This window comes from Saccostrea cucullata, unplaced genomic scaffold, assembly GCF_032062105.1.
Source record: "Saccostrea cucullata isolate Sc308-1 unplaced genomic scaffold, CSIRO_AGI_Scuc_v1 ctg755, whole genome shotgun sequence".
NCBI lineage: Eukaryota > Metazoa > Mollusca > Bivalvia > Ostreida > Ostreidae > Saccostrea > Saccostrea cuccullata.
Window position 1 is genome coordinate 43,430 of NW_026928871.1, and position 17,067 is coordinate 60,496.

At 33.3% G+C, this 17,067-nt stretch overlaps 2 protein-coding genes across 3 annotated transcripts in view; one reads left to right on the forward strand and one right to left on the reverse strand.

The window, feature by feature from the left end:
- Window positions 1-16,362, forward strand: part of LOC134278971 (uncharacterized) — a 50,608-nt gene extending 34,246 nt beyond the window's left edge. Inside the window, exons 1-3 of one of the 2 annotated variants that reach the window (XM_062761276.1) lie at window positions 11,448-11,535; window positions 13,050-13,176; window positions 14,413-16,362. In XM_062761276.1, coding sequence (XP_062617260.1) covers window positions 13,053-13,176; window positions 14,413-15,893 — 1,605 coding nt within the window. In that variant the 5' untranslated portion in view covers window positions 11,448-11,535; window positions 13,050-13,052 and the 3' untranslated portion in view covers window positions 15,894-16,362. Of the gene's footprint in view, window positions 1-11,447; window positions 11,536-13,049; window positions 13,177-14,412 lie in introns of those variants that run through there. The other variant, XM_062761277.1, reaches the window with a different exon arrangement.
- On the reverse strand, window positions 431-7,519 carry LOC134278969 (vacuolar protein sorting-associated protein 37B-like). Its single transcript, XM_062761275.1, has 5 exons — window positions 7,472-7,519; window positions 5,513-5,703; window positions 4,853-5,024; window positions 3,464-3,546; window positions 431-2,298 (listed from the first exon to the last, which is right to left on the reverse strand). Exons 2-5 carry the CDS (start codon window positions 5,654-5,656, stop codon window positions 2,038-2,040), a joined length of 660 nt encoding a protein of 219 aa, XP_062617259.1. The 5' UTR covers window positions 5,657-5,703; window positions 7,472-7,519; the 3' UTR covers window positions 431-2,037.
- Window positions 16,363-17,067: the final 705 nt, after the last annotated feature.

Sequence of the window (17,067 nt, forward strand, 5' to 3'; positions counted from 1 at the left end):
TTTTCACAATGAACTGTCTACACATTTTCTCAATTACCCAATCATGAATAGGATGGTTACCCATTCATGACAAGGAGCACATAAGATAAAGCTTATCCATGGTAACACACCTACATATGCACTTAGTTTTAAATAAGCCTACATAATATACAAAGATGCTACAATCAAACCAGACAATCACCATACAATTACAAATTCACAATTTCTTTTGAAAGATTACAAGTGATAAAAAAGAAGTGTGTACTCTACTAGTTATTTACAAAAAAAAAATTGTCAGCATGCAGGGACTTCCATGCTAGTAGTATCATCTGTATATGGAATGCTAAAACGGTGTTCCATGGGATACAAAGCTCATTGAAATTGTATTTGACTGGCGTGTCTGCATGAGTATATATCTGAAGACACATATCAACAAGCCTTAGAGACACAATTTATTAGAATAACTTTATTTCAATGATTGCAAAAAATCAATGCACACAAGTGCATGTACACATTTTGAATAAAGAAGGGATTATATTCTTCCTTAACCATTCTGGATAATATTAAGTTCTCGATGATTGTGACATGCCTACTGCAGTCATGTTCAATATTTCTAAGGTATTCCAAACCTAATAGGACTAATTCTTTATCAGCAAATATCACTACACATACATTTTAAAATACTATAAAATAATTTCAAGTGTTTTACAGTCAAAAGAGATCTACCATTGAAGATATTTTTTCAGATTCAGTTACTTAAGCAGTAATCAATAAACAGACTGCATTGAGGCCTGCATGTATGGGGAAAAGCCTATGTTTTAAAAATTCAGATTCTAAGAATATCAATGCTGTGGCGGAAAGACTCTAACAGATATATATTTAAATTTATTGTTATTGAATTATTAAAATGGAAAGATTCACTCCCAACCTGATTAAAATCAGATCTCTGTTACTCTTTGAAATTCTGAATCCCCATTATAGCAACTCTCAAGACATAACAAAGATCATCTGATCTTAAATTGAACTGGATCTCTTCAAGATCAGAAAAAGGTCACAACTTGGGACACATTCCACATTTATATACTAATAAATCTTAGAAATAAAAGGGAATTATGTCTTCACATTAATGCATATTCCCCAAAATCAAAACTGTTATGCATTCAATTTCATTTTTTCAGGGATGGAATACCTTCATCAAACAAATTAAACCTGAAGCCTTTTCCAGCTTTTTAGAGACAAAAACAACCTATAAAACAGTTGGCTTGCTCATCAAATATCATAATTTACGTTTATATATCTAAAATGAATTGATTTACATGCATTTCTTTTATAAAATTATAATGTAGCAAAATTTTAAAATTCATAAATTTTTTGAACTTGTAATAAAATAGATTATGGAAGCTGCAAGTTTAAAATAAATACTAGACAGGTGGTACACAATATGTAAAATAAAGGTACACAGTCTGTGGCATCTTTTTGAAAGGTTATAAATAATTTTAATAAACTTATCATTACACAGTTATCTTAATTTTAAACTAAAAGATGCATGATTTGTCCTTGTTTTTTTTTCTTTCATACTCATACCCATACATTTTGGTCTTGTCATATCATGAACAAGGTGCATGCATTTAACATCATCTTTGAATACCTTTTCAACTTTTTTTTTTAATCAAAAAGTACTAAAATGTGTAAATATTGAAAAATCTATCATCATCCCCAATAAATGTGTACCCTTTTTTATTATAGACAAAAGACAGTTTTCCTTTGTCCCATTGTTTTCTTTTCCAGCCAAGCTCAACTACATTAACACACAACAGAACATGAAACGTAAATTTTGCATTGTTCAGTGTCAGCACTTCATATGGCAAAATATAAAAACATGTTAACACAAAATCATTCTTAAAAATTCAAAATAAAGTCTTGCTTTTTACAGATATCTACCAGCAAACAATGAGATTTAAGGTTTGGAATCTTTAAATACAATAGCACATGTAATATGCCCATTAATTTCACAATTCATGTACCATGGTATAAGAAATACATATAAATCATTCAGCACTATCTGGGGTACACTGCTGGTTGTGGCATTGAGAAGTTGCCACTAGGGTAAGGTAGATTGGGGAGGCCACTGGGGCAGGAGTAACTGTTTGTGGAGGAGTTAATGGCAGGAACATCTCGCCGCGAGAGTCCAGAATTCATCAGTTCTGTTAATTTCTTCACTTTCACTTGTCTTAAATGAGCAACTGTTCTTACAGGCAGATAATTTTCCAAGAAAGCTTCATGGTTTATCTTACTATCACAGAACTGCTCTGCAAATTGCTAAAATAAAACAAAAAGCATAAAATTAATTATACATTAAACCAGAAGTCTCTGTCGAGACTATAGCTCTACTGGTTTGCACTTATAACAAAGGATGAGAAAAGAAGCCATTGCCATCAGACCAAAACTGTAGGAGGAGAAGCGTTTTAAAGGAATTTCACAGAAAATTCTATTTTTTAACCATGGCAACATTTCAAAAACCGATGAAAATGTATCTACCAGACCAAAATTGTTAGCTAAAGGAATTTCACAGAAAATTCTATTTCTAATAACCATGGCAACACCGTTTATCAAAATCAAAATCCGATGCACTATTTTATGTATCTTAGTGTAGTCTACCAGACCAAAATTGTAGGAGGAGTAGCGTTTTAAAGGAATTTCACAGCAAATTCTATTTTTAGTAACCATGGCAACACCGTTCATCGAATTCAAAATCCGATGCACTATTTTATGTATCTTAGTGTAGTCTACTTGTGTGTTAAGTAATACTGAAATCAGACCAAAACTGTAGAAGGAGTAGCGTTTTAAAGGAATTTCACGAAAATGCTATTTTTAGTAACCATGGCAACATCGATCATCGAAATCAAAAACTGATGCACTATATTATGTATCTTAGTGTAGTCTAATTGTGTGCCAAGTTATATTGAAATCAGACCAAAACTGTAGAAGGAGAAGCGTTTTAAAGGAATTTCACAGAAAATTTTATTTTTAGTAACCATGGCAACACCGTTCATTGAAATCAAAAACAGATGCTCTATTTTATGTATCTTACTGTAGTCTACTTGTGTGCCAAGTTATATGAAAATCAGACCAAAACTGTAGGAGGAGTAGCATTTTGAAAAATTGTTTACAGACAGACAGACGGACGGACACCTTACTATCACATAAGCTCTTCTGGTCTCTGACCAGTAGAGCTAAAAATTCAGTAAAATACTCTAATATATAACTATTATATACACTGTGCTGGTACTTATTTACCATACAATATCCTGTTTTTCTTTGATGACTGTAATGTATCATGATACTCTGACAGTTATCATGGTAATACAGTGTAGTATCTTACACAAATTTACACTTGAGTAAACAATGGATTGTTTTAAAATGATTTGAGGTAATGACAAGTGACAACTAGTTTAGATAAATTTTTATTAGATTGTTGAGTTACCTCTGCATTTTCTTCTGACACTGCGGCAGCGGACTGTAACAGAGCCAGGACTGTGTCAGGGAGAAGGCGACTCGGGTGGGAATCTGTAGGAAATAAATCAAGTCAGTCAACAAGTCTTACTTGAGCAAAAAAACAAATTTAAACATGTTTTAAGATATGCAACCTTTCGTAAGAGCTGCTAGAGATAAAAATACTCATAGAAATAGGACTGAAATGAAAAGATTGGGTAATTACATATCTATATTTATAACAAAACCTTATTTTGTTCAATCACACATACATTGACCACCTAGGATAATAATAAGAGAGAGTTGTTGCAATATATATATATAGATAGAGTAGAAGAATTTTCTTTTGCATTATCTATCATAGTATGCTTCTTTTCTACCTAAAATGATCATTAAAGTGACATGTACAGTCAAACTCATTTAGTACAAATACAGATGGAGCCAGTTTCAGAATAAAGTCAAACATATATATTGCAAATGTAATATATGTATAGTATATTACAAATGTAATATATGTACAGTATATTTAAGGAATCAATGTCTAGTATAGTATGCCAGGGCATCAATGATAGTGGGAAACATGGGATAATTTGCATAACGGGCGAAGCCTGTTATGCACAAATTATCCCATGTTTTCCCACTACCGTTGATGTACTTGGCATACTATACTAACTAGACAGTGATTCCTTATATTTCCATTTCATTGTGAAATAAAATTGTAGATTTAGACTTTAAAAATGTAGACATAGATTTAAATTACACGAGGACTCCCATGACAAATTTCAATAGTCCGAAATTTTTATGTCGCCCACTGATAAAAGTTTCAACTGTTTTGTTTACATTTTCAAAGACAGCCAAATTTGCTAAAAACAGCAAAAAAGATTTACATGCATATTTGGCCACCTTATTGTCAGACACAGAGACAGATGCGCACGAGATCTGCATGCATATTAGGCTTCCTTAGCTCCTAACCTATTGACCTGCCTAATTTACATTCCAGTAGAATTATCAAGAAATCAACCCCGCTACATCGTCTCAAGCCACGGTCCGGAGTCCGCATAAAGCTCTCTCCTACCCGTGGCTGCTTGATCATAACCACGGCCAGAATGGGAGAGTATCGTACATTTTGGCCGTGGTTTGCGACGATGACTCCGCTAACTTTCAAACAGTTATCACAGAGAAAAAATTAGAAATGGAAATATTGCAAATGTAATATATGTACATATCATATTATACAAGTATAGCAATGTACAGTTATAGTGAATTAAATTCACATATCCCCTTGACTTTGCTTAAACCAAGTTTTAGCACCCCTTGATTTTGATGAATTGTCGAAGTGCGGACACAATAAACTAAGTTCTATTTATATGTTCTTCTTTACCTATTCTAGATTTATCCTGAGCCAGAGCTATTTTCAGCTTATTAGCATCCTCATAACCTTTAGCAACTTCACTTTTCAAGTTCTCCAGACGATTTTGGAGAGATAAATTGTACTCTGCCATGCTTTTATTTTTGGCTAGCATCATTTCTCTGTCTGTCTGTATGTTTTTGACCTAAAATCAGAGAGAAAAAAAAATAAAAATTTATTATCAGTGATATTCACCAAGAAATGACACTGAAATTCTTCCTTTTATAGTAATATATATATTTTTTACTTTATTCTAAGTAAATATAGATCTACAGAAACTTTACTACTTGTAAAAACTTAATTTTACCCAAGAGTTTGAGATATTAAGGAGAGTAAAATACATAGAGAACAAGAGATCCATGGGTAACTGTTCATTTGCATATCAAACAAATAATTTTTGTTTTTCTGCTCTTAGGAAAAAAGATTTTAAAAAGATTTCCCTACATATTCAAATTCTTAATCTTCATTAAAAAATTGATTGCTCAATGTGACCCCATGCTACACCTGGAACAGTCTTTAATCTAAACTACATTAAGATGTTTCCAAATAATATATATGATTTATCATGGTTTTGCACTTCTGGTGAAGATTTCAATTACCAGTATAAAGAATTTTCTTAAAGCAAACATTGACCTGCTGTAGATCTTTTATTAAGCCTTCTAGCTTGTCATTGTCTTCCAGTAGACTTTGCAGTTCATTTTTGTCCAGATGCTGGAGTATTCCCGTGGCCGCTGCCTCATCCACAACCAACTGCTTAGCTTCACTGGGGTAACTCATCACTAAGGTTATAATGCAGCTTCACTCAGTCATCACTTTGTCCAATACTACAAAAAAGTATACATGTACACTGTATAACATTCAATTGACAATATTCCTTGACAATATTCCAAATAATAATTTATGATTTTCCTATCCATGCTAAACGTGATTCAACACAATCAACTAGGTGACTGACCTTGTGCAGAAACCAACACCAGTGTTACAAGTGTCTTTCAGTAATTGCTGACCCAATAAATCTGAGAAAGGAAAAAAGCTGAAAATCAGGGTCAAGTTCTTTTGGAGTAGCACATTACCCTGTCAGTTAGCATTTGATTCGTATACATGAATTCATGTAATGGATATATGTTTTGATTATGCATTAGTCATTTCACATGACCACTGGTCTGCATTTACTGTAAACAGGAGGCCCAGGGGCTTTAACAGTCACCTGAGTATAAAACAGCACATTATTAGATCCACAGAAGTACGAGAGAAAACATTTTTTAATATCTATTGATATATGAAGCCATGTTCAGCTGCCCAAAAGCAAGAGGGTGATCAAGAGTCAGCAAGATATGTATCATTATAGTTTGTAATTGTATAAATCATGCTTTTGTTTGTGATGCCTTAAAGGACCCTCATTTGGAAATAAAAAATCTATTTATTTATTTATAGTACTCAGTAACACATCTTACAGTAGATCTATGAGTTGGCCAGAAAATTACCTTACCAGTCTAAAACTGTTAGGAGCATAGTGATGTTAACTGAAGCTCTTACTTGTAGGTGTAATATGGGCTCCGCCAAACCCTACCGTGGGCACCATAATGTGAACTTACTTAAAGCAAAATGTTTTTTTTCAGGATGTTTTCATTTAAGTTTCATATTTTTGACCCCCTGCAGTGCTTGCTAGATTTTTTTTAAAGACATCCACTTTTTATACCTTTTCTTATACCTTTTCTTTATTATCTCCCCTTTCAAAAGGTTACAGACTTTAAGTTGAATAAACTTGATTATTATACCTCTACTGACTTATATAAAAGTTAGACATTAAAATGTGAATAATTCCCTAGAAATCTCTGCGACTTTTTGGGAAGCTAATTTCCCGGTTATCAGTAATCCTCTAGATTTTACTTTTGTATCATTCTTATGTGTTAATGGACTAATCCCGCTGCATTAGTCCTGAAGCTAATACCTCATCATTCATAATCCTCTATTTTTTTTACTTTTGTATCGTATAATAAAACAGTTAAAAAGTATATCATTGAGGGAGTTAGCAAGATTCCAGTTCCCCTCAACCAGGACTATTTCCCTCGGCTGTGTATTTTTTGCTGTGCCTCTGGAAATAGTCCTGGCTTTGGGGAACTTGAATCTTGCTAACTCCCTCATTGATATACTTTAACTGCATAATCACATCTACCTACGGATTCTTTGTCACAATATTGGTTGAAATTGAAATATTAAAGAAATTTTACCAAAAAATTTGAAAGACACTAACAAAGACCTCTGTTCTCCTCATATCAAAACCACAGGCACCTGACGTTACTTATTTTTCTTATAATAAAAGATTATCCCAAACCTAATAATACACTGTATTATACTGTATTATTAGGTATGGGGTTAATTGTTTTTATTAAAAAAAAAAAAGTCAGGTGCCTGTGACCAAAACTGTAAAACTGAGTGTGATTACATCTTTCCTTACACTTCTGTTCAATATTTCAAGAAGCACTGCAGCAATCAAGTCTATATGCCTCTTTTAATTCTTACAAATGTGTGTTAATGACACTACTGGCACAAATGCGTCATGATAATGAATAATCGGGAAATTTTACTTACTGCCTTCAAGGATCTGTCATAATAAATCGGAACGGAAGCTGCGAAAATGTTTTAAGCGGACATAATTGAATTTTTAAATCGAACTATTTTCTCTATTGTTTAGGATTTCACATCATAATTTAGGCCCAAAGTGGTCAATTTTGTCTCATGACCGGTGCGATTATATTATTGATCGATCTCATCAGCATATTACCCATTACAATAATTGTGTGAAAATTGTTGCCCCTCTGGTTCAAAATAAATATGAAAATTTTAAAATTTCGCAATCACATTCATAAATCATGCATGCAAGCGAAAAAAAAGTTAAAGAATTTAGCGATTTCTCCCTATAAAGTAACAGGCATGGGAGTGGGTTGCGCCCGTATTTTTTTTTTCCAGACAAAAACTGTTACTCTAGAAAATGTTCATTGAAAGTCCGCCCTTCCCTTTTGGTTGCAGTATTGTCATATAAAGGTTAATTTAAACAATAAAATGCTTTCTTTGTTTGTTATTACTGGAATTAACGGAAGCAGCTGTTGCAGAAAAAATACATAACTCGCGTAAGCGGGTTATGTAAATTTTTTCTGCAATAGCTGCGACCGTTAATTCCAGTAATAATAAACAAAGAAAGACATTTTATTGTTTATATTTATATCTGTTTAATTAATCATTTAAAGTAGAATTAAAAAGATTAAATATTCAGTGGATGTAAATATTATGCGGATAATGTATAGTGTAGTCTTTGAGCACCTGAGTTTGCAAAAATTTTGGTACTGACAGACGTTGGACATCAACCAACCACGATTTTCGAGGTTGGAAATTTTCAAGATAATAAGAGTCCTTTTCTTTCTTTTTTTCTCAGCCTCCCCCCCCCCCCCCCTTCAAAAACGATGCTATGTCATTGATTCAGTTAAAATTATTTCACTGTTGTTAATTATAGATTAAATTATCGATGAAGCTTTTAGACAAATTTCAGAAACGTTGTTTATGGATCGAAAATCAAATGCCTATGCAAATTGATTGTAAACAAAATAAGGGAATATTCTTAAAGTCATATATGGCTCATTTTTTATAAGTTAAAGTATCCAAAATTAAAAAATCTTTCCATTTGATTTATTACTTTATCTAAAGATAGGACCTTTTTGTAAAATAACAATTTAAATCAATCGCACATTTAGATAACAAATAATTTTAAATTTTAATTAATTATAGAACGGTTATTGAAAATTAAAATCGATAAAATTTTGATTTGAACGTAAGTTACATTATTTTATGTATCCGGCATAACAAATCTTTCATATCATATGTATCATCATGTCATTTAAAATATTAAACATGCACCTTCATGTTTTTTATCTGGAAGAAGGTACTCGTGTGTGGCCAATAAAAATTTTACATTTTATGAATGCGTAAGCGGGTTATGTAAATTTTTTCTGCAATTGCTGCGACCGTTCATTCCAGTAACATGAGTAATAACAAAGAAAGACATTTTATAGTTTTTATTTATATCTGTTTAAATTATCATTTTAAGTAGGATTAAAAATATTAATTATGTGTTATTGTGTTAATGATGCGAACGTCTTTGCACGTTTCATTGATGGAACGGCCACTGATCAAGAAATCTGTACAGGTGATATGCCTAATGTAGTTCATGCAGTGATGAACGCAATGGGTTTTCTTAAGAAATAAAGAAGAAAATATTCAGTGGATGTAAATATATCTAGATACACTCAATATATTATTATCTTTTTTTGGCGCAGGTAGCCATATGTAAAGCTTTAAGCTACTTAATTGCATTTTTAAAAGCTGTACGATGCGAAAGGCATGTTCCTCAAAAGTTTGCTTTAGTCCAACACGCATTCACAGAAGAGATGTCCACAGGCTAAAATGCAAATGCAACTTCTCGTTTTATGGTTACATTTTACTAGGGACTTATATATGTCCCTGATTTTACACTTTTAACATTCAAAATATTAAATTTAGATAACGTTTTTTATATAAAACCTACATGGATTTTAAAAAATCCTTTTCATGACTAATAAAGTCGAGATTTTAATGCACATTTTATTTCTATGTAAATAAAGATACAGACTACAGGGTATTATTTAGATCATGTACATTGAAATAAAACAAAACGTTAATTCATCTATTTTTGAGTTTGGATTATAGTCAATGTACTCTAGACAGATATTTTTAAAAAATCACAACGGGACGCGAATATTTTTTGTATGAGTTACGAAATTCAATTTCATCCGAACAGTTGTATATTATGACTTTGGCTCCGAGTCATTATGGAAGGGACGCGCTGAAATTAAAAACAAAAAGAGTGCTGTTTGGATGGTTTAAGTCACTAAAAGGTGATATGTCTGTATAATTTTTACTCAGTGTTTACAGAAGGCTATGATTGGATCAGATGAATGCAAATTCACGCTAAAGCGTTTTTACAGTGCAACAGTGTTACAGCGGATTACAAAATACCAGTAAAGTTTTCAACAGCTTGCTGGATAGCTCAATAGAGTATTTAATTTGGTCTCACAAGTACCACATTAGGTTTGGATCTAGGGCATGAGGTTACTCTGATGTGTCATTAGATTTTACCAGGTCCAGGAAAATCACTATATAGCTTAATTTACCTACATAGCTTTATTTACATATATAATATAGCTTTATTATTAAAAGCTATTTTAGAATAAGTTTCTGTTTTATGAAAAGCAGACAAAAAGTCGCATGAAAATTATGGCTGATATTTTTTTAAAAAGGTTTGATAAAAACAACCTAGGACCAAGATAGTAATAACATTGCCTCTTTTAAACACTTTTTACCCCAAAAATGCATCTCTATTGTTTGGATAGCTGTCCCTCACTTGAAGTGCGATGAGGCATGACTAAGTGTGATTGCCTTGCATTGTGCTGAATTATTACCAATCAATTATCTTGTTGACCAAAACTGCTTTTCTTTGTTAAAGTAGCTGCTTAATCACAGCTTAACTATCATGACTATTATACATAGCCCCAAAACTTTTAGATCTTTGATTGCAATTCATTGCACAAAAGGAGAATCATTTTCAGAAGTGGGTTTTTGGTGAATTGTTTTCAGTCCATTTTAAAGTTGAAAGCTAATACTGCCTCATTATGCGACTTTTTGTCTGCTTTTCATAAAACGGAAATTTACTGAAATAGCTAAATAAAGCTATATATTAATATAGGTAAATAAAGCTATATAGGTAGATTTAGCTATATAGCTAAATATAGTGATTTTCCTAGACCTGTTTACAGATAAATGTGAGTTGATTTCAACAGATTGGGACCACAGACAAATGGGATATAATAACCCATCTGGAATATACATGTAATATGTTTTATGGTGTGATTGTTGCGACAAACGCAATCCTATACACAGCTTACAGTTACAGTTGAATCGTTGATCTGCCTTTTCAAACGTGAAACTGCATGAGACACAGTCTAGACTGTGATGTCACATGTCTTGTGCAATATTTAATGAAATACATTGTAGAGTAGATGAAAATTTTTTTTGTTGCTTTTAAACTTTGTGCAAATAAAGAAGAGTCAACATATCTTTGTAAAGAACAGGTCTGGTACAATCACTAGATTTAGCTATTTAGCTTGATTAACCTACTTAGCTTTATTTACCTACCCGAGGTAGCTTTATTTAGCTACCAAATCAATTTATTTCTATAAAAAAATCATTTTTCTGAGGGTGTGCAGAAAATATCATTTTGATGCAGTGATCATTTTCAACTTTGAACTCATCTCAATCATCTGAAAACAATTCATGAAAAAATCCCTCTTGAAGAAATGTCTTTTTCTGCGCAATTGCAATCAAAGTTCTGAAATTTTTGGGACTATGTATGACAGAATAGTTACTCCTTGAATGAAATGACAAAGAAGTCCAGTTCTGGTTAATACAATAATAAGTCGGTAATTATTCAGCACAATGTGAAGTAATCATACTCAGCCATGCCTCACCGTACGCATGAGGGAGGACAGTTAAATAAACAATGGAATTACATATTTAAGTTTTGCTCTAAATTGTTACATTGAAATAGCTAAATAAAGCTACCTGAGGTAGGTAAATAAAGCTACGTAGGTAATTCTACCTATGTAGCTAAATCTAGTGATTGTACTGGACCTGAAGAACAATTATTCTCAGTCTTTTCATGGTTTTTTGTATGTTTTAAAACAAATTCGCATTGAACCAGGGGAGCAAAAGAATTCTGGGAATGTTGCAAAGGAAAATTTGCTTAACCTATGTACATATTTCAATCTGAATTTCCTCTGTTCTTACACATTAGTCTACTGAGCTCACTGCGCTCCCTATTATTATACCTCATTATAATTATTCTACACAACACGTTATCTGATTGGTTCTAGATTATCACATGATGGGGCCATAAAACTTCATATTTTATGGTCGTCAGCATGCTTTTACCATTCGTTCAAAGAAAACTCCTGAGAGTAGTAGACGTCACAATAGTCTGGTTTATGTCACAAAATTGCTGATTAGTGATGTGTCAAAGGGTTTCAGTAACTTGACGTTAAAAATGATAGTGAATTTGAGATTTTATGTTTATTAGCTCACCTGAGCCGAAGGCTCAAGTGAGCTTTTCTGATCACATTTTGTCCAGCGTCCGTCTGTCTGTCCGTCTAGCTGTCCATCTGTCTACAAACTTTTCACATTTTCGACTTCTTCTCAAGAACCGCTAATTTCAACCAAACTTGCCACAAAGCATCCTTGGGTGAAGGGGATTCAAGTTTGTTCAAATGAAGGGCCACGCCCTCATTCAAGGGGAGATAATTGGGAATAAATGAAAATTTACATGTTTTAGAATGGGTGGTACTGTAGCTCTCCGGTCTGTCGTTTTTTATTCAGAGAGTTACAGTTCTGCAGCTAATATGGGAAAAAATTCAGTAAAACATCTTTCAATGCAAAAATTAAATCAAAAAGAAAAAAACTTTTTAATAGATCTATTAATTAAATAAAACAACGACAGAAATGTTATAATATTTACAATCAGAGGAACAGGTAGCTGTGGATCTGTAGCTCGCTGGTCTGAAAAAAGGGATATACAAATAGAGAGCTACAGTGACACCCACCGAAGAAAGTGTATATTTATTGCGCACAAAAAAGTGTGCTGTTTTCTCGATTTATTGCTTCATTTATTTATGCTGCCATCTCAAAATTTTACAAACCGTGTGTTCCTATCATATTATTTTACTACTTCCACAATAAAACATTTCCCAAAACTGTTGTTTATAACCATTGTGTGCCTGAAATTGAGACTATTGAAAATTTGGCTATCTAAACCACAATATAGACCAGATAATTCAGTTCAGCTAGCTACAGATCTGCAGCTAGGAAACGGGGTACATGTACAGTGCAAACAAGAATCATGACAAATGGACTGTTGGCAAATGAACTAGTATGAATAAGTGAATACAACAAATGAACCATATATTTATAACAATTACCGGTAACATTATCACAGCTAGTGTCAAAACATTCATGTATGTTTCTTTGCCCAGTGAATTGTTTTTTCATATAATACAGTAAATTAAAGCTTCTTTTATGTATTTTTCAGGAAATGGCTACCGATGATAAAACAAAGCTGATCTTGCATGTGGACCATTTGTACAAGATCAAATTATTTCATTGCCATGAGCATAATTGTTGTGAAGGAAATTTAGACCAATTTCTAACTGGAAAAGGTTAGTATTTTCTTAGATTAGGTTTTTCATCTAACATTTAAAACTCTGGAAAAAGATTTTTTAGATCACCTGATCTGAAAACAGTAAACTTGAGTGAGCTTTTCTGATCACCCTTTGTCTGGCATCCATCTAACCATTAATTGGTAAACACTCCAAAGTTGTGTGGATTTAATTTTTATTTCAAGTAGTAGATCCTAGGGGAAATAATTCTCCTCCATAACTGAAAAGTCACTGCAGTCATATTGATTCAACCCCATGTTGTGTTGATTAAATTCAGAAACCTCATAAAGCATAATCGGGGTTCAAAATTTTTCATTAGAATGTAGTAATCTCAAATCTGAGGAGGAAGAGCAAAGCTAACTTTGCTAAGATGAATGTTGTGGCCCATGAGCCTCTCTTTTGAGAATAAATATAAGGTAGCCAGGTCAGGTGATAGAACATTATAAAAACTAGATGTGTTTGTGAAACACTATGCGCCTGGTGGTAACAATGCTCAAAAAAACTATTTTTAGCAGATAAGTCACAGTCAAGGTCACAAGGTCATGACCTGTATTAGTGGAGTATGCATACCAAATATGAAGTCTCTATCTCTCTTGGTTCAAAAGTTATGACGAAAGTTCTAAACAGCTGTTTTTAGTATATAGATAACAGTCAAAGTCACACCTTGGTGTCATTTGAAAGAGCTTTATCAGTGGAATATGCATAACAAATATGAAGTCTCTATCTCTCATGGTTCAAAAGTTATGGAGAAAGTTTGAAAAGGCTATTTTTAGCATTTAGGTCACAGTCAAGGTCACAAGGTCATTGACCTTGGTGTCATTTAAAAGACCTTCATTGGTGAAGTATGCATACCATATGAAGTCTCTATCTCTCATGGTTCAAAATTTATGGAGAAAGTTCGAAAAGGCTATTTTTAGCATTTAGGTCACAGTCAAGGTCACAAGGTCATTGACCTTGGTGTCATTTAAAAGACCTTCATTGGTGAAGTATGCATACCATATGAACTATCTCTCATGGTTCAAAAGTTATGGTGAAGGTTCAAGTTGACAACAGACAAACAGATAAACAGACAGGACAAAAACAATATACGCCTCGGATCTATAGATCCGGGCGCATAAAAACTGGTCTTAGTTGTAAGTTCTTGCATAAAATAAGCCCTTGGTTGAAGAACATTAAAAATTATCTAGACTTATTTTTAGTCTTTTGGTAAATATCGGTATTCATTTTTTTTTCCAGAAACTGCAGAAGACATTGACAAAGTACTAAGAGGATTAATATACCTGTCTCAGCGAAATCAAATTCTGAAGACGGTTTGCAGCGAATATTTTGTTGTGACCTTTAACAGAAAACCTTGGAAAATTTCTCAAAAAATAACATTTAGGAAGAATGGAAAAGCACTGAAGGTATATCCTTTCTTATTTGAAGTAACTTTGACTTGTAAGAAAAGCTACCTGAAAGTAAAGGAGAAAGAAACAGAGCATTGTTTATCAGAAGATAATAAAACAACTCAAAAATCCAGCACAAGAAGTTCAAGGAGGGTCCAAAGTAGAAGCAGTCAGCTGTCACAGGAGCAAACCCAGAAGGAGGAGGCAAGAAGTCAGAATGACACACGATATTCATCAATATTACGGAAACGAAAAAAGCCACTCAGATGCATTCCATCTCGCCAGTGGAAACCAAAGAGAAATCTAAGACAGAGGTCCCATGAAGATAGAGTTTCTGAATTGAGCATTGATCAGAATGTCACCTCATCTTCTGAGGATGAAAATGAAGATTCTGATACTGAAAAGCATCACCCCAGAAAAAAAGCAAGAAGGGGTACCAAGAAACCAAGTGTTGAACAGAATTTGACCTCTTCAAATTCTGAGGATGATCACAGCAATTCTGACAAAGGAAGTGAAAATGATCCCTCAAGAAAAAGGAGAAAAAGGGCAAAAAGGAAACCAGAATCAAAAGGAGACTGGCTGAATGAAACTAGATTCATTGTTGTACAATCACCAGAAACTCGCCTTAATACCTCCGGAGACATCCCTCTTAATGTGCTCACAGAAATGTCCGCCAAGAAAAGAAACCGAGGAAATGAGAGTGTTCTAGAAAAAACGTACACTGGGAAAGGTGACAAGTCAGTGCATATGGGCAAGTCTTTCCACACAACATTAAATGTTGTGGAAGAGGAAGATGGGCAAGTTGCAGATATAATGGGCACAGCAATGAAAAAGCCTAAAAAGAGCATTAACACAACTGTAAATGTGTCTGTTCTGGAACAGTCCTGCAGACAGAAGAAAGGACTTAACTTGTACAAGGGCACTGATGCCCCTCTTCTGAATCTGCCAAGTTTGGAAAGTTCTCTTGTTGATCCACCCAATGATGTGACGCAGCAATTAAACTTCAAAGACTCATTTCTCAGTCCACAAGTGGATTTAGGTTTAAAAGATCAGAGGAAAAATATGAATTCATCTTTTACACCCTTGAGCAGGTTTAACAGAATCAATGAAGAGGATGCAAGTAGAAATAAAAGTGTCAACTTCCCTGTCAAAGACAGACATTTAATTGAAAGAGAAGAAATTGCGGAGGACATTAAACTCCAGGAGATGTCAAAACCTGATTCTGGTAATAAGAAATCAGGTGCAGGAAGACTGAGCTTCGGGAAGAATCTGTGGGAGACGTTGGACACTTATTTTATCTCCCCTGTCAAATCTATATTTGAAGGAAAATAGAGGCTGAAAATTGGCATACTGCATGATATTTGATGTTTTAATGGATGAACTTGTTTTCTACAAACAAATACAATGTAGTGACAAGGATTTTTATGTATAGTTTTATATCAAATACTTGAACACTTTGAAATGCCAGGAGACATGTATAGTATGGTTGACTGAAACCCTACCAAAAATCTTGTGATTAATGTCATGAATGGTCAGAAACTTGGCACATGAATTTTATCTTTTTGGCATACACTTTTCTGTGTTATTTGAAGGCCACTCCAAGTACATTAAATGTATATGTACGGTATTTTTCTATGTTCAGTATCCAACTTTTTCAAAAACCTTCCTATCTATTTGCAAAAAAAACGTTTCAAAAAGTAAAGCACTGAGTTTATAGTCATGAAAATAATGTCATTCAATAAATTTGATTTCATAAAATGTATTTTTTGCCTATAAACTATTCTTTAATTAATAGCAAAGTCAAGGTATTTCATATGTACAATATACCGGTACCTAATATGATATATTGTAAACATATCATTAGAAAAAAATGACAGAATTTAAAGATTTGAACCAGAATAATCAATTTTTGAACATTGTTGGACTTTAATATGATTTTGTTTGTTTTCTTGATATTGGATGTCAAAAACCAAAGAGCTTATAGATGCTAAACATAGAAAAAAAAAAACTTGGAATGGTGTAGATGAGAGACATTTTAAGACTACCTGGTAATAAAAAGTGGACCTTTACTTTTTAGAAATAATATAATTACTTTGAAATTTTTATATCTTACACATTGAAGTTTTATGTATAAATGTGGAATCTCTAACAAAATCTTTTCTCTTTTTTATGAGGGAACTTGGTCACTTTTCAGCTCACCTGAGCTGAAAGCTGAAGTGAGCTTTTGTGATCACCATTTGTCCATTGTCCACTCCAAACCTCTAGCTGTCTGTCCGTCCATCTGTAAACTTTTCACATTTTCAACTCTTCTCAAGAACCTATGGGGCAATTTTAACCAAACTTGGGACAAACCATCCTTGGGTAAAGAGGAGTTTAAGAGTCGTTCTCTGTAAGCATCAAAATGGGCTGGAAATTGATTGTCATGGATTTTGTTGAAATTTGATGAAATAATTACCCCATTTTACAAAAATACTATTGGAAGTAATCAATTGGTCCTGTTTCCATG